Source organism: Vulpes vulpes, chromosome 1 (assembly GCF_048418805.1).
Source record: "Vulpes vulpes isolate BD-2025 chromosome 1, VulVul3, whole genome shotgun sequence".
NCBI lineage: Eukaryota > Metazoa > Chordata > Mammalia > Carnivora > Canidae > Vulpes > Vulpes vulpes.
The window spans coordinates 127,831,837-127,849,765 of record NC_132780.1 but is presented as its reverse complement, the minus strand read 5'-3'; the positions used below and the strand labels follow the sequence as shown (position 1 = coordinate 127,849,765).

The 17,929-nt window shown below is 50.9% G+C and overlaps 1 protein-coding gene across 8 annotated transcripts in view; it reads left to right on the top strand.

Annotated features, from left to right (window-relative positions):
• Positions 1-17,929, top strand: part of BDH1 (3-hydroxybutyrate dehydrogenase 1) — a 33,215-nt gene that overhangs the window by 8,450 nt on the left and 6,836 nt on the right. For 7 of the 8 annotated variants that reach the window (XM_025990323.2, XM_072726449.1, XM_072726439.1 and 4 more), the window contains exons 2-4: positions 4,807-4,938; positions 9,705-9,777; positions 10,340-10,450. In XM_025990323.2, coding sequence (XP_025846108.2) covers positions 4,856-4,938; positions 9,705-9,777; positions 10,340-10,450 — 267 coding nt within the window. In that variant the 5' untranslated portion in view covers positions 4,807-4,855. Of the gene's footprint in view, positions 1-1,445; positions 1,749-4,806; positions 4,939-9,704; positions 9,778-10,339; positions 10,451-17,929 lie in introns of those variants that run through there. The other variant, XM_072726414.1, reaches the window with a different exon arrangement.

The following is a 17,929-nucleotide window of genomic DNA, read 5'->3' as shown; positions in this document are numbered from 1 at the left end:
AAGGCCCTGGGAGGTAAACATTCAGGAGTTGGCATGTAAATCCTGTTTAAAGCTATGAGAGTCGGGATCCCTGGGTGGCGCAGCGGTTTGGCGCCTGCCTTTGGCCCAGGGCGCGATCCTGGAGACCCGGGATCGAATCCCACGTCAGGCTCCCGGTGCATGGAGCCTGCTTCTCCCTCTGCCTGTGTCTCTGCCTCTCTCTCTCTCTCTCTCTCTCTGTATGACTATCATAAATAAATAAAAATTAAAAAAAAAAAGCTATGAGAGTCCACGTGGGGGTGTGAAGAGCCCACCGGCGGGGCCGGGGACGCCCACCGTTTAGTGCTCCCCGACTTGCACTGAGACAGAATTTGACTTTGGTTTCGATCTGGTTATCCCAGGACGGAATGCCTGCCTCGTCTGGCAGTTGTCATTGTGATTATGGCAGTTTTGACAGCTCTGGTAACACTCTTGGGGAGGGACAGATGAGAAGTGGAGAGGAAGGGACACGGGTTCCTGGTGTCACCGCGAGACCCACAGCGTCGCAGTCCCAGAAGCGGGGCAAGCTGAAGAGTCTGTATCAACGCTCCGCGCGGAGACCCACTCAGTGTAGCTGGTGTCGTCTCCCTGCGAGCAGGAGCAGACACCTGAGGCCTATTTAACACGGAGACTAAAGACCTCACACCCCTTACAGAGCTGAGGGCGGGAGGGCAGATGGTCCCAGAAGCAGCTGTGCCCCGAGGAGGCTGGGGTGTGTTTCTCTTTCATCGCTGCATCCATCTCTCCTTGTCCTCTGCTCCTGTGCTTGACCCTCCTCTCCGCGGACTGGCCTTCTCCATCTCTGGCCTCCCGCCCTCCCCACTGCTGCGGCCGTGTCTGATGGTCTGATGGTCTCCGTCACACGTAGTCCTAGGAGTCCCCGTTTATGATCAAATGGCAGTGAGACCACCGTCCATCATTAATGCCCCTGTAAAATGCTTCTTGACTTTGGTTCCAGAATAATCCTGTCTCTGAGGAGTAACTGGTATCTTTTTGGGATTAGGGCCTTGAAGGTGGTCAGCTTTCCCCGTGCACGGCCTTCAGGAGGCCCTGGAGCTCACAGGCAGCTTGTGTCGCTGGGCTGGGCTGGCACTTCTAGGCCGCTACCAAGTGCTCGGAGGGAACCCGAGGGTGATAGCTCTGTCTCTCCGGGTAGGGGTCCCCACGCAAATGCCCGGGGAGTGCAGGGAGTCAACCACGGTGATCGGAGTAGGCCTACGAGGGTGAGTGTAGGCTTCGCACTGAGGTCAGGGATACCTTAGCTGCCTGGTTACCCGGCCTTTTAAAACGCCGGGCTGCCAAACAGCCACGTAGAGCACGGTGGCGGCAGGCTGCGGCCCTCACGCAGAAGCTGACGGTCCTCGGCAACTCGGGGTGGGGCCCTACCTCAGATTTCCTGCCGAACCCCAGCCTGGCCTCCTCCACAGGACGGGGCCTTCCCTTCCCACTTGGATGTGCCGAGGCCCGTCCACACTCCACGTCTAGAAACCTACGGTCTTCCCTGCCTGGGGCCTGCCTTCCGGGTGCCTGTTTCCGTCTGACGGCTCACTGTTTCCAAGGATGTCAGCATTAGGAGCGACTGTCCCTCGCAAGGGAGGCCTTGATCCTAAGCCACAGGACCGCAGCCAGCTGGGCCTCTGCAGGGAAGCCTGTCAGAATGCCACGGGGAGCCCCGCTTTGGGCCACGGATGCACATGCTGCTCTTTTTGAAGAGGAGGTGCATTCCCCAGGTAGCGCATGGGTGATACAGTGACCGTGGAAACGGGGCGCCCTTGAGAGTACACCCAAGTGTTCTCAGTGTCAGAGGAGTTTCTCCCAGATTACAGATGGACGTGTGAGCATCTTGGTTTTGTGTCATCATCTTATAAATTTGGTCACTGACAGTCGAGTCCTCAGTGGGGCAGCTGAGGTCAAGGCCCGAGAGACTGTCCCCCACCCCTCCCCACAAAGTCACTCTGCCTCCTTGCCGCACCCACCTCTCACAGCCACCTTCATTTCCAAACCAAAAGACAAGTGAGAACTTTTCAAGTTTGAGAACTTCACGTTCACAGAGAAGAAAGCCCAGCACAAGGCATTAAAAATGACGGCAGGCAACTCCCAAGACCACACGGGCGTCCCACTGCCTCTAGCAGGCATTGCGTTTGCTGTGGAAAAATCACATTTAAGAAACTTCAAAAACAAGAAGAGACCTAGAGCCCTGCCTCTTGGTGTGTAAGCGACGACCTCGCAAGTAGTCAGCTATTCGAAGGGCTGAGCTCTCATGTACTTTTTTTTTTTTTTTTTAGTTTTCATGTACTTTAAGCTATTTTGACTCTAGCACTTTTTGATACTGCTGACTTAAGGGAAAATAAAAATTGCAGGCAGCCCTCTGGAGAGAATATTGAAGCGGTCTCTGCCGCAGGCACTGAGCACAAGGGATGGAGGGGCTTTAATTAGAGACTACTGGCTTTGGAGTCACCGGTGGTGGTGACCTCAGCCTCTAGTCCCGACGGGAGAGGGGGAGATGCGTGTGCTCAGTCTGCCCAGCCGCTTGGAGGGTGGGGGGGCGCCCGGGGTGGGGGTGGGGGGGCGCCCAGGTAAAGATTGAGCCGCGTGGGCGTGTGCCTTCTATGAAGGGCCACCTCGGGCTCCATTTTGCTGTTGCCTGCCAGGCGCTTGCTACGGAAACTTCCGTTCTGGCCACGGGCTGACTTTCTACTCCCAGCTCATCCCCACCCACAGACTCACTGAGTGCCTCTTTTGTGTCCGCCTTCTTCTAGGTGGGAAGGCTTTAGTGGTGAACAAGATGGACAAGGCCCCTGGCCCCACTGAGTTTATGATTTAGAAGGGGAGGATGAAGTAAAGAAACACGGTGGTTTTCGATTAAAGGGTGGTCTTACAGGGAGCAACCTGTGTGTGCTGCGTGGGGGATCGGGATCCGCCTCCCTTATGTCCAGAGTCAGAAGGACTCAGCCATCTGGAGTGAGGGAAGAGTAAAGGCCAGGGCCCTGAGGCAGGAAGGAGCTTGGCACACACAAGAGGCTTTCAGAAGGTCAGAGTGGCTGTGGAGCAGTGAGCAGAGGAGGGCGGCACCAGACAAGGTTGGGAAGGGAGACAGAGGCCCACTCCCAACAGGCATGGAGAGGAGGCTTTGGGCAAAGGAGTCGCATACCTTGACTGGTATTTTTTTAAAAAAGATTTATTTGAAAGAGAGAGAGCGTGTGCGTGAGCAGAGGAGGGGCAGAGGGAGAGCGGGAATCCTCAAGCAGACTCCCTGCTGGGCCCAGAGCCCAGTGCAGGGTTCAGTCTCAGGACCCCGAGCTCCTGATCTGAGCCAAAGTCAGACACTACCTGACTAAGCCACCCAGGCACACCACTTGACTGGGATTATAAAGATCTCTGTGGGGGATCCCTGGGTGGCACAGTGGTTTAGTGCCTGTCTTCGGCCCAGGGCATGATGCTGGAGTCTGGGGATCAAGTCCCACGTCAGGCTCCCTGCATGGAGCCTGCTTCTCCCTCTGCCTGTGTCTCTCATCTCTCATGAATAAATAAAATAAAATCTTAAAAAAAAAAATAAAGATCTCTGTGGCCACAGTGCTGAGGATGGCCTGGAGAGTAGGGAGTGGAAAGAGCCTGCTGCATAATCGGGGAAGACCCACAAGCCAAGGGGTCCCCATTTGTTTTCCTTTCTTGAGGATTAAACGGATTAAATACCTCCGCCTGCCACCCACAGTGAGCAGTGCAGTGCTTGGCTAGATAATGAATATGTTAAAGACCTCGTGGCCCAGGTGGCCGGTTACCGGTTAGGTTTGGGTAGCAGCACAAGGGCAGGAGGGAGCTGCCTCCCAAGCAGAACCGTCGTTCCTGACAAACCACAGGCAGGTGTGCAAAGGGGGGGCTCGGAGGGTTCAGCAGAGAACGAGCAACAGCTCCTCTGGCTGTGATTGCCTTGCTTGGCTCCCTCTTAGCCACCCCTTCCCTCCCCTGGGCCAGGAGGGCTCACTGTTCACCGCAAATGCAACACACCAATCAACAGTTAATAATGCACAACTGGTCATGGTGCTGAGCAGCCGGAAGTGACCCCACGTGGTATGTGGCCTGTTGCAGTAAAGTTGATTTGACTTCAGAAGAGACCGGTAGGGTGTTGGGAGGGACTCCGTGTGCGTGCATACGCGCGCGTGTCTGTGTGTAAGTTGGTGGAGGGATGTCGTTCTCTAGCTCCCGTCTCCATGTACTAGAGCTACTGATGAATTGTGCCTCAGAGCCAGGCCCTGTCTGTGCTGGGGGCGGAGAGAGGTGGAGAGTTGAGTCTGGTCGGTATGTGCCATGGGCCAGAAGAGCAGCCTGTGGAGGCAAGTGGCCAAACAGTGCAGGCTGATGCCCCGGGTCACCACAGATGGATGATCTCGTTATAGGGAACAAGCGGATGGGGCTTATATAGTTGGAATTCCCAGGGGGGGGTACAGTCCCCAAGTCCTCCCTGTGGTTGCTACTTAACTTGGTTGTAGGATCAGTGGTCTGGTCCCACATGTTACAGATGGGTGACAGCTGGCCCACGCTTCCCCAGGGAATCGGTGGCACAGCTAGACCTAGAACCCAGCTCCTGACTCTTCTCATCATATGAGGCAGCAGCTCGGTGAGGGCGGTGCCGGAGGGCACTGCTGGGTACCACGACCGGGCCTGAGCCCGCCAGCCAGAGCCCAGTTAAGGCTCACAACCTGGAGCCAAAACGGCCCCTCCTGCCTCAGCCCCTGAAGGGTCCACCCATGGAGGCGACCAGGCAGTGCTGAGGGTACATTGTTGTTTCAGAACCCGCAGCGAGGAGGAGGCTGTGACCGTCCCACCTCTTGTGGCCACAATGCTGACCGCCCGCCTCTTCAGACCCCTGTCGCAGCTCCCGGGGAAGTCTCTGAGGTTCTATGATAGAGGAAACGGAACAAGGTAAGGAACAAAAGGGTGGAGGCCCCCTTGAGGGTCACACCTGCTGGGCCAAACAGCTCTCCACACCTGGACGCTGCGGGAGGTAAGAAGGCTTGACTCTCAAGGACGTCGGTCAGTACTTGCTGCCGCCAGCAGAGGAAACCCAGAGATGTCCGCGAAAGATAAAGACCTTCACAGGGCACAGAGGATGATCTTTCACCCCTGCTTTATGTTTTTCAACTTTTAATGTTGAAATGACTACGCTTCTGCAAAAGTTGCAAAAACAGTAGAGGGTTCCTCTATCTCCTTCACCTCCTTCCCCACATGTGAGTGTCTGACAAAACCATAGCACAGTCGCCAAAACCAGGAAACTACTGCTGATGTAATAGGGTTAACCATCTACAGACCGGATTCAAATATCACCACTGGCCTACTAATGACCTACTACCTCCTGGTACAGGTACAAAGCAGGGTCCCAGTTTGCATTTACTTGTCGTGTGTCCTTAGTCTCTTCTCTCTTCCTACTGGGGACAGCTCATGACCTTGACACTTTGGAAGAATGCCTGTCACTTTGGGTTTGGGTAGTGTTTCGTTGTGTGTACATCGAGACGTGGATGTTGGAAGAGTCGCCCCTAAGTGGGGTGCTGCCCCTCAGGAGGCATAGGACGTTGATGTGTCTCGATGCTCTGATCACCTGGATAACTGCTCTTTTTCAATCTTACACACGAAACCAGTTAACCAAAAACATCCTGATGCTTCCCTGGTAGGTTGTGTGATTTGGAGGAAGCATTAAAAGAGCAGCTCTTCTTTGAGAACTTCTGGAATTGCCTTTTCCAAAGGGAGTCCGAGTGCTCTGTTGCCTCATTTTCTTCTTTTGCAGCCAGAGCAGGGAAAGAATAATACACTTTTTGTGCTTTTATGTTTGACAGGAGTGAAATTAAGGGTCAGGTTAAATTCAACGGCTCCAAGATCAATGGATATTTTCTATGCCTATGAAGGAGTCTGTCTAGAAGAACATGCATTTAGGCTTTGGGGACCATTTGCTTAAAAGCATTTCCATTGGGGACGCCTGGTGGCTCAGTGGTTGAGTATCTGCCTTTGGCTCAGGTCATGATCCCGGGATCTGGGATCGAGTCCCACATCAGGCTCTGCAGAGAAAGCCTGCTTCTCCCTCTGCCTGTGTCTCTGCATCTCTCTCTCTGTGTCTCTTATGAATAAATTGATCTTTTTTTTTTTTTTAAAAAGCATTTCCATGGGCCACAGAAGCTTCGTAGGAAACGGGCTTCAACTAGCAGAAGCCATCATATAAGAAGAGTATAAAATGGCCCTTCCCACATAGGCCACATCCCACTGAAGGGGGAAGGGGGCCTGGCTCCCTTGAAGGACTCTGAGCTGACAACCTGCCCTGCCCACTGGCTCTGCACAGCCCTCGGATTTTGAATTTCTGGCTTTGGCAGAAGGCTCTGTCCCTGCCCAGGACAGGAGACTCACTGATGCATTCCCCGCCTCCTGGATCCTGGTTGCACACACAGCTGTGGCTTAACCCCAGCGCTCGGCTTTGCGGCCTGGGCAGGACGTGTAGTTCCAGGCCAGCCTGAAAAGGGCAGTGTGGAGGAGGGCTCCGTTGTCCCTCCAGCCTTGGCCCACGGGGATCTGTCGGCAGGCACATCACTGGCGATTCAAGGTTGACCAGACTACGTTGCTTTCGCGTGTGCTGCCATGTGAGGCCATATTTCTCCCAAGCTGCACTGTGTCAGTGACATTCGTCCCTCCTAGGCCCCATCTTGTTCGGGTCAGCCTGTTGACTCACTTAATCATGACTCCTCTCAGCAGAAAGCTGGGTTTCTGGCTACTGCTGCTGATTCATGGTGGAAGAGACGCGGCCCGGTAAGACAGAGAGGAAGCCGGAATGATGCCCTGGCCCGCGTGGGGGTGGCATCTCCAACGTGGCCTTGCAAGTTCCTGATGACAGTGCTCTGGGGCCCAGATCCTGGCCCGGGAAGGCCTTGGTACCTTAGTTCTCTAACTTTAGTTGACAGGCACCTGGGCAGCTTGTTAAAATGCAGATTGCCAGGTTCCTCCCACGGACATCCTGGGTGCAGCAAGGGGCGGCAGCGAGCTGCAGGTCAACCAGCCCTTCCTCCAGCAGCTGTGCTAGCCCCGAGGTGGTGCACGTTCAGCTCCGGAGAGTCAGTAGGTTCTCTGAGGGGAGGAATCCCAAAGGGGGTAGCAGCCACATTCAGAGAAGAGCTCACTGGCTGTGGCCCTGACCGACAAATGCAGTTGGATGGGGCCGAGAAGGTACGGTCTGGCCACGTGGAGGTTGGGTGTGGAGGGCTGGAGCTCTGTGCTCTCTAGAGAGGAGCAAGTGGCCATTGGCTGCTGGGTTTGAGCAGCAGAGCCTGCCCTAGCGAGTACACCCACAGAGAGTCAAGTTTGGACCTGAATGTATTTGACAATGGGTTAATGGATAGGTTAGAAAAAATCTGGCAAGTCAGTTTGAAATAAATTATTTCTCTTGCTGTAACCTGTTAACTTTTTATTTTTTAATTTTTTTTAAAGATTTTATTTATTTATTCATGATAGACATAGAGAGATAGAGAGAGAGAGGCAGAGAGAGAAGCAGGTTCCATGCCAGGAACCCGATGGGGGACTCGATCCTGGGACTCGATCCCGGGACTCCAGGATCACGCCCTGGGCCAAAGGCAGGCACCAAACTGCTGAGCCACCCAGGGATCCCCTCTGTTAACTTTTTAAAGTATCAAGTAGTACAAAGGGGACTGGCAGCCGGGGGTAGAACACATCTAATCTGGCCCAAAGAGTCACCTTGTTTCTTCCCAGGGGTCTTGGGAAAACAGCGATTCTCTTTGGATGAAGTCATTTCACTACCTTTGGGTGTACTAACCACACCATTCTGCTCTCATCTGAGACCACCATGCACCAGGACTTAAAATCCAAAGAGATTCTTCTGTGGCAATTCAAAGGACAGGAGTTTACCTTGGTAGACTTTCCTAGGACCCTTGTTTCCGTCTCGTGAACCCATTGTTCTTTAAGAATGTTGGATAACACATTTTTTTTTAAAGATTTTATTTATTTATTCATAAGAAAGAGAGAGAGAGAGAGAGGCAGAGGGAGAAGCAGACTCCACGCAGGGAGCCCGACATGGGACTCGATCCAGGGTCTCCAGGATCACACCCTGGGCCGAAGGTGGGGCTAAACTGCTGGGCCACCTGGGCTGCCCTGGATAACACATCTTTATGAACATTTAAAAAACTTTATGTTTTGGGGGTCCCTGGGTGGCTCAGTCAGTTAAGCATCTGCCTTTGGCTCAGGTCATGATCTCAGGGTCCTGGGATCAAGCCCTGCATCAGGCTCTCTGCTCAGTAGGGAGTCTGCTTCTCCCTCTCCCTCTGTCTGCCGCTCCCCCTGCTTGTTCTCTCCCCATCTCTCTGTCAAATAAATAGGTAAAATCTCTTTAAAAATTTTAAAAGAAAAAGCCAAAAATAAAAATAAAAAATTTAAAAGAAACAAAACCTTTACGTTTTCTGGAAGGCAGTCTGACGGTTTCTTAAAAACTAAATCTGCATCTACTGTATGACCCGGTGACTGTTCCCGTGGGCATTTACTCAAGAGAAACACAGATTTGCACAAAAACTTGTACAGGAATGTTCATAGCAGCTTTATTTGTCATGATCCCAACTGGAAACAAGGCAGATGCCCTTCAGTAGTTGAGTGGTTAGGGACACCTGACCTGGCTCAGTCAGTAGAGCGTGGGACTTGGGGTCTCGGGGCTGTGAGTTCAAGCCCCACATTTGGGCGTGGAGCCTACTTAAAAACAACAAAAAAAAACCAGTTGAATAGTTAAACTGTGGTATCCCCGTGCCACGGAATACAGTCCAGCAATAAAAAAAGAACAAATTATTGATCCCTGCAACAATTTGGATGAATCTCCAGAGAAATATGTTGGGTGAAAAAAAAGCAATCTGAAAAGGTCATATACTGTGTGACTGACTATTTATATAACATTCTTGAAATGACAAAATGATAGAGATGGAGAACAGATTCGTGGTTAAAGAGGGTGTGCGGTGGCACGGAAGTAGGTGCGGCTCTAAAGGGTAACACGCGGGATCCCTGTGGTGATGGAAATGTTCTAGATTTTCCCTGCATCTGTGTCCATATCCTGATTGTGATATTGGGGCCATAGTTTTGCAAAATGTTACCATTGGGGGAAATTGGGTAAAAGGTTGCAGGGCATCCTCCTGTGTTATTTCTTAACTGCATTTAAAGCTACAATCATTTCAAAATAAACATTTAATGAAAAACTCCCAGGGGTGCCCGGGTGGCTCAGCCAGTCAAGCACCTGCCTGAGGCTCAGGCCACGATCTCAGGGCCTGGGATGGGGCCCCGCGTTGGGCTTCCTGCTCACGGAGTCTGCGTCTCCCTCTCCCTCTGCCTCCCCCCCCGCCCCCCGCTCCTGCTTTCTCTCAAATAAATAAAATCTTTTCAAGATAAGGAACTGTCAGGAAGCACCATGAGACCTAGGGGTGAGGACGCTGCGTTTGCAGAACCTTTGTGGACCTCGCTGTACTGCTGGGGGATCCGAGCAGCACCTGCTGCCCTGGGTCCCGGCCCGGCAGCCCCGCCGGAGGGCCTCTTCCTCAGCAGTGCGGCGGCTGTCCTCGGGGCGCGGGGTGGTGAGTGTGCCCTGGTGGCCGAGGGTGCCCGCATCTGCCTGCCCGGGACCCTGTGCGAGCCCGCCCTTGCTCACCGCTTCCTTCTCTCCGCAGGCCCGAGCCCCTGGGTCCCGGCGCCCCCTTGCTCCCCGGCAGCCGGCGTGCTTTCTCCGACGAGGTGAGGCCGGTGAGTGCAGCCCGGCCGCCTGGACACCGGCCCACTGCGGCCCTAACCTCGGCCCTAACCGCGGCCCTAACCTGGGCCCGGTCGCCCTCCGAGGGGCTGCAAGGTTGGGGGTTCAGGGGGGAGGCTCTGGAGCCCCGGCCTGGGTTTGAGCCCCAGCTCCACCACTGCCCGACTCCTCAGGGCTTGCAGGAAATCGGTTTCCCCGCTAACATGGTAACGGGTGTAAGAGTCCCGCTCACTGTGGGGCTCGCGGTGGGTATTAAACGTGTGCACTGTGCCTTGCACGTGGTAGGAAATGACAAATGCCGTGTGACAAGGGAGGTGATCATGGGGATTGCGGAGGAGGACACCGAGGTCCGGGAGCGGGGAGTGACGCCCCACGTAGCTCTGTCCCCGGGGGGCAGCACCTGGCTTAGAGCCTGGCCTCTTGATTCTGGCTGCCAGCCCTTTCCGCCCTCCCGCGGTGCCTCTCTAACCTAGAGGCAGGCTCTGCCCTGAGGACGCTTGGTCGCTGTGCTTGGGATCCTCGGTTCCTAATGTGGGGTCTCACCTTCTAAAACAGGTTGGCAGCAAAGCTGTCCTGGTCACAGGCTGCGACTCGGGATTCGGGTTCTCCTTGGCCAAGCATCTGCACTCGAAAGGCTTCCTTGTGTTTGCCGGCTGCTTGATGAAGGTAAGAGATGCTCGTCTTTGTTATTGTAGGGTCTTAAAAATTATAGTAAAATACACATAACGTGAAATTTGCCTTAAACTTTTTTTTTTTTGAGAGAGAGATTGTGGGGTGCGGAAGGGTGGAGGGAGACCTTCTCTTGACCCTGAGATCGTGACCTGAGCTGAAATCAAGAGTCAGACACTTAACCAATTGAGCCACTCAGGAGCCCCTGCCGTCTTAACCATTTCTAAGTGTGTCACTCAGTGGCATTAAATACATTCACGTTGTCGTATGTCGTACGACCGTTACTCCCAGCAGTTCCCATAACACTTTTCACCCTGTAAACCTGAAAAATCTATACCCAAGAACAGTAAGTGTCCATTTCCCCCTCTGCCCGCCCCCCTGGCCACCACCATTACAATTTCTGTCTTTATGCATCTGTCTATGCTAAGTACCCCAGAAAAGTAGAGTTTTACAGTATTTGCCTTTTTGTTGACTGGCTTATTTCACTTGGCATAACGTCCTCGAAGTTTGTCCTGTTGTCGCACATCGCAGACTATTTTTCCTTTTTAAGGCTAAACTCCATGACATGTATGTATATCACATTTTGCTTCCTTCAAATGTCATTGGAAACTTGGGTTGCTTCCAAGTTTGGGCTATTATGAACAGTGGCACTTTGAACACCAGCATACAGGTGTGTCTGAGACCCAGCTCTCGGCTCTTCCCAGCGGAGAGCGGGAAGTACGATTGCTAGGTCACCTGGTAACCCTATTTTTAACCAAGGAACCACAGTGGCCGCGTCATTTTTCCATTCTCACCAACAGTGTACAAGAGTCCCAGTTTTTCCACATCCTCACCGATACTCCTTTTTCCGTCGCATGTGTGTGGTAGCGATCTGAAATGCCCGTGAGGTGGCATCTCATTGTAGTTTTGACTTGCGTTTCCCTAATGATTAGTGACGCGGAGCATCTTTTATGTGCTTATTGACCATTCATGTATCTTCAAAGTTTGGAGAAGTCTCTATTCAAGTTCTTCGCCCCGTTTTTTTTTTTGTTTGTTGTTTTGTTTTGTTTTGTTAATTTTTTTTTTTTTTTTTTTTTTTATGATAGTCACAGAGAGAGAGAGGGAGAGAGGCAGAGACATAGGCAGAAGGAGAAGCAGGCTCCATGCACCGGGAGCCCGACGTGGGATTCGATCCCGGGTCTCCAGGATCGTGCCCTGGGCCAAAGGCAGGCGCCAAACCGCTGCGCCACCCAGGGTTCCCTCTTCACCCAGTTTTAAGCTGGATTGTTAATTTGTTGTTATCGAGTTTTAGGACTTAGATATTCTGAATATTAATTCCTTATCTGGTATATGATTTGCAAATATTTTCTCCCATTCTATGAATTTTTTTTTTTTTACTCCATGGGTATTGTCTCTTGATGAACAAAATTTTAAAATTTTTATGAAGTCCAGTTTGTCCATTTTATTCTTTTGTTACCTGTGCCTTTGATGTCATGTCCAAGAAATCATTGCCAAATCCAAGGTTGTGATGCTTTTGTCCTGTTTTCTTCGAAGTGTTTTATTTTTGGGGGCCTGTAAACCCCACACGCACATGCACACACATATAATCCATGAGGTTACGCTGACCTCCGATTCCAGTTCAGCACAGTAGCACTCTTCCTCACTTCCCTCATTCCACGTTGGTTTCTTCCTTTTCCTGCTCTTGGGACCCGGCGCTATCAATCCACTCACTCATTAGGTTGATCCCACAATGCACACTCCATTGCTTCAGAATCGCTACAGTCAATTGCAAACGTGGACGTACTAAGTTGTGTCAGCTTGGTTACTCCAACAAGCAGATGTCAAAATAGGCTATAGGATGCGCAAGAGATTGATTCGGGAAGTGCCTGTAATGGCTAAAGGGGAAGAGGGCAGGAAAAGGCAGGACCGTTCTTGAGATTGCGGTGCCGTTCTGGGCGCCTGGCTGGCTCCGTGAAGAACATGTGACTTGTGGTCTCAGGGTCATGAGTTTGAGCCCACTTGGGGTGTAGAGGTTAGTTGAATAAGTAAAAACTAAAATATAAATAAATAAATAAATAAATAAATAAATAAATAAATAAATTTTAAAAAATAAATGAATCAATTAATTGCAGTGGCATTCTGTGAAAAGCAGTGGGGAGGAAGGAGGATTAGGTAGGCCGAGTTCTCACTGTGGTTCATCTGAGAGGCTCTTTTGGGACGATCGGGCATCCTGAGGCAAAGCTTACCTGCTGGAGAAGACCTGCCTCGGGCAGGAATGGCCCAGTGTGTCTGCGTGCTCCGCTGGCTGAGAGCAGCCCAGGCCAGTGTGGCCTCGGCATGACATTCATGCTGTAGTGGATCTAAAGGTGAGGCAGCCAGAGACCTGTCATCTGCTCCTACGGGAGGTTGTCCTGAAAGGAGATCTATTACAGTAGAGCTTTGAGCTTTCTGTAAAGTGTTTTTTATGTATTGATTGCCAGTACCCAAAGTGCTGTGTTTAAAAGTTATCTGGACAATATCCAAGAAATAGTCATAAAGAAACAATCAGAAATGCAGCCAGAGATTTATAGTATTTATAGTATTTCGATCATGGTCGAAATACTATTTCTAATAGTAAAAAAATTGGGAATATGGGACACCTGGGTGGGTGGCTCAGTAGTTGAGCATCTGCCTTTGGCTCAGGGCGTGATCCTAGAGACCCGGGATCGAGTACTACATCGAACTCCCTGCATGGAGCCTGCTGCTCTCTCTGCCTGTGTCTCTGCCTCTCTCTCTCTCTGTCTCTGTGTGTCTCTCATGAATAAATAAATAAAATCTTAAAAAAAAAATTGGGAATAACCTAAATGACCAGCAATGGAGGAATCGCAGAATAAACGATGGTAGAGCCATAATGGGAACTATTAGGATCTTCATTATAAATGAATAAGTGAATGAATGTTACTTGGATTAATTTTTAATTTTCTTTGTCATTATTTTATTTATTTGAAATACAGTTTGATTCATTTATTTGTTTAGATTTTGTTCCCTTCATTCTCGTTGATTTTGGAACATGTAAAACCTTAAGGAGACTCTCACGTCAAATTACATTAAAAGGTACAAAGCAGTCTTACTCTCCCACTCCATTCTTTCGTTTTCCCCTCCCTGCACAAGTGTTTGTATCCTGCATGGACTCTTTTGAGCTTTTTAAAAAAAGGCTTTACGATATCTTGGAAATCACTCCCTGTAAGTACCTAGAGACTTCCTCATTTTTTTTAAACAGCATCATTGTGCTCCATTGTGTGGTTAGACCATAGCTTATGCCACCAGTCTCCTATATTTAGGTTATAGGAGATAACGTTTAGGGTAATTTTCAATGTTTTACAATTATAAGTAATGCCACAATGAATTACCTTGTGTGTATTTATTTTTGTATTGCTCGGAGTTTATCTTAAGGGTGAATTCTTAGAAGTGAGATTACTCTTATATCAAGGGTTAATAAAATATGTCATGATTTTTAAAGATATCCCCACATTTTTCGTCATAGGGGCTCTGTAATTTTACCTTCCCACCAGTAATATATGAGAGTATCTGTTTCCACATAATTTCACCAGCGGTGTACTTTAAGCTTTTGATTTTTGCTAATCTGATAAGTGAGAAATGTATCCCAATGCAGTTTGAATTTACATTTCTTCTGTTGTGAGTGCATGCAGTAAGAATCCAGAGAAGGAATTATTTTTATAGTAAGCTTAATATCTCTAAAAACAATGTCTGTTCAATGCAAAAATTTCAACAATTAAAAACAAATAAAAATAATCGTCATTTGCATTGGCATGATTTGAACATATTTTCAGATCAGAGAGGATCTATTGGTCCTGTTAATTTTTTCCTTCTTTGGAATTATGAAAATAATACATATTTCTAATAGATTCAAACCACACAGAAGTAGGTGGTATAAAAAAGTGAAGTCTTTTTTACTGCAGTCTCTTGCCCCGAGGTAGCTAAAATGTATGTGTGCACATTATTTGTGAATTTTACTATTATAATCAAAGCCACGGTGAACAGTCTTCCTCTTATCTTTGCCTGCTTTCCTTAGTAATCCTTAGGAAAATTTTCTAGGTGTGAAAATATTGGGTAGAAAGGTGTGCAGATTTTAGGTTTCATTCAGATCCGTCAAACTGCTGCTCCCCAAAGCTATCCCAGAGCTACTCCCCCGACTGTGCATGCAACAACCTGCTTCGGGGTGGATTCCGGGTGATGGGTGGGGCAGGCTGGGAGCTGGGTTCTCTGCATAACGTGGGCCTGCTGCAGCAGGTCCCGGCAGGCGCTGTGATGCCACAGAGTGTTTCATGCCGCCTGTGCGGTCCTGCTGGCTTGTCCGGTGATGCAGGGGCTGCATCCTGACCACAGTGGGGGACAGAGGCTGCCGAGGGCTGCAGAGGAGCCTTTGAGAGAGAGAGAGAGTCAGAGCCTTGGATTCTAGTCCCGGATCAGCCTCGAGCCCAGGGACTAGGCAAATGCTTCCCCTCCCCGCCCCTAATTCTGGGGGTGCGCCCAAGTCCTGCCAGCCTCCAGTGCGGATTCTCCTGTAGAGACTGGTGTTTTCTTTTTTGTAAGATTTTATTTATTTATTCATGAGAGATACAGAGAGAGAGAGAGAGACACAGGCAGAGGGAGGAGCAGGCTCCGTCCAGGGAGCCCGACGTGGGACTCGATCCCGGGTCTCCAGGATCACGCCCTGGGCTGAAGGCGGCGCTAAACCGCTGAGCCACCCGGGCTGCCCTGGTGTTTTCTTCAAAATACCAGAGGAGGTCACTGCCGGATTATGTCTGTTGGTGCTGCTTGTTAACTATTTTGGTGTCACAGTGTGTATTTTCTGGTCAAAAGCTAGGAAGTCACTAGGGGTTTGAATTAATTATGCAGATCGGAGAGTCAGAGCCACTGGAGGCCATGGATAAATCTTCCAGCCTGCATCTGCCATATTAGTCCACATGGTGGATTCTGGCTACATCTGTACCCAAAACTCAGCCTGCTTCCTCCTCTTGTGCTTCAGATCGCAGTGCCTTGGGCCAACGCAAGGACTTGGCTCCAGCAGATGTCTCTATTCTCCTACATCAGTAACTGCTCACTCTCTACTGGATCATCTCACTCACTGACAACCTCACATCCCGTGTGCATTTTTCTGCCCGCCCCCCCAGGATTGTTTTATTAGGTATTTTCACCTATTTACTTCCTGTTTTCTTTTCAACCCATAGGGATTGGGCTTTGGGCCCCACCACTCTGTTCATTTGTTCTTTCATCCAGCAAATACCTATTGAGTACCTACAAGAGCCAACAATGTTCTCCTTTGGAGGTACAGCATGTACCAATTCAGTGAAAAGTTCTTGCCCTTGTGGAGCTTACATGGGGGAGAGGAGACACACAGGGAGGTAGATAAGTAAATTGCTTTCCTATGGGATGGTGAAGCTATAGGGGGTCTTTGGTTTTAGAGAAAAAAGAAAGATCTTACCTGGAAAATGACATTGGAAGGAGGTAAGGGAGCAAGTCTTGTGGATAGGAGGGGTAAGAAGGGCAGCCAAGTCAACGCCCCAAGGAAAGTGTGTGCTTTTTTTCTTTTTTTTTAAAAGATTTTATTTATTTATTCATGAGAGACACAGGCAGAGAGAGAAGCAGGCTCCATACAGGGAGCCCGACGTGGGACTGGATCCCGGGTCTCCAGGGTCACGTACTGGGCCAAAGGCAGGTGCTCAGCCGCTGAGCCCCCCAGGGGTCCCAGGGTGTGTGCTTTTGTGCTAGACAACAGCAGGAGGCTTCTGTGGCCGCAGGGAGAGGGGTGGTGGTGTGAGGTGAGAATGGAGTTGGGGGACAGATCTTATATCATAGAAGGGACAGATTGCCTCTCTGTGGGTGCAAGGGAAGGCTTGATGGGCCAACGTGGCATCTCATTGCCATCTGGAAGGACAAACGGAGTTCCCCGTGATGGATGGTGGCAGCATATTTCGACAGCATCGGTAGTTTGAGGAAGCTGAAGCCCAGAGGCCTCGTGGATTAAGAGGAGACCAGCTGGGAAAAGGAGGCAGGGCCAGCCCAAGAGGGGCCCAGGGTGCCTCTGACACGGCTTTCATCAAGGATGCCGGTGGCCCCCATTTTGCTAGATCCGTTGGCCACTTCTCCGACCATATTAATACTGACCGTATCCGCAGCTTTAACCAAACAAGCTAGCCCGTGTGTTGCACTTTGTGTCGTGACTTTCGGGCGCCCCACTGTCTTGGTTTCCCTTCGGCTCCCTTGCCAGCTGCTCCTGCCGCTCATCCTGTGACTGTTACCGTGGCCCAGGCTTGCTCCTCTTCCGTGTTTCTTGTACATGTGATAGATGCTCACGCTTAACGTGCTGAGTGTCCTCCCTCCTGCCTCAGGGTGCTAGGCCACCTACCAGGGCCTGCCGAGAGTCCTAAACCCTTTGTGCCAGGTTTAGTCCATCACCTGCCTCAATATGGTACGAGATGGAGGTGGAAGAGGCTTGAGAGGTTGGACAGAGTTGTTGGCTGTGCTGTGCGGTTTCCCTCTGGTCTCGGGTGAAGTGAGGTGGCCTTCAAGAAAACCACTTGGAAAAACAGACTCTCCTTAACTTGAAACTAATAGAGCACCGTACGTTAACTCATAGGAATTAAAATAAAAACTTAGGGCAGCCCGGATGGCGCAGCGGTTTAGCGCTGCCTTCAGCCCGGGGCGTGATCCTGGAGACCCGGGATCGAGTCCCACGTCGGGCTCCCTGCATGGAGCCTGCTTCTCCCTCTGCCTGTGTCTCTGCCTCTCTCTCTCTCTGTCTCATGAATTAAAAAAAAAAAATTAAAAAAAGACTACAGATTAAGGAACAGAGGAGGAGGGGCTAGAAAATAGGGAGACAGTCCTCACCACTGCACCCCCACCCTGACCCCGGCGTCCCATGGGCTTCCCGCTGTCCCTCAGGCCTGGGTCAGGGCAGCCTTTAGATTGATGCAAGTTTGAGGGTTCGGGTCGTGAGAGCAGTCTGGGCTGGAGTTACCTGATCAGTAGCCTGGCGTGGACTCTTTAGGTCAAACAAAGAGACTCTATTGTCTGAGAATGTGTGGAAACACGGCAACAAGTGCCTACAGTCTCATCCAGGGCAGAAAAAAGAGTTTACAGGTGAAAGTTAAAGGGATAATGAAGGAAGTGGTTTTATGGGTGAACCAGCTGCCTAGGCCCCAGCAGCAGGACTGAGAGCTTGTCCCTGAGCAGCAGGACAGGACGACGGGGACGGAGGCCCTGGAGCAGGGAGGCCTCGGACCTGGAGGGGAGGCCTCTGTTCTGCGGGGCTGTGGGACTGGTCTGCTCCCTCCCTCCCGTGCCCCCCAACGCTCTCTCCCGTGACTGTCTGCAGCACCTTCGGCCGCACCTGCCGCGGTCCCCTCGCGTTCTCTCTCCATGTCCCCCTGACCTGATGCGACGACGTCCGCTCCTGGGGTCGGGGTCCCCCGGCTCAGAGCACTCACGAGGCTG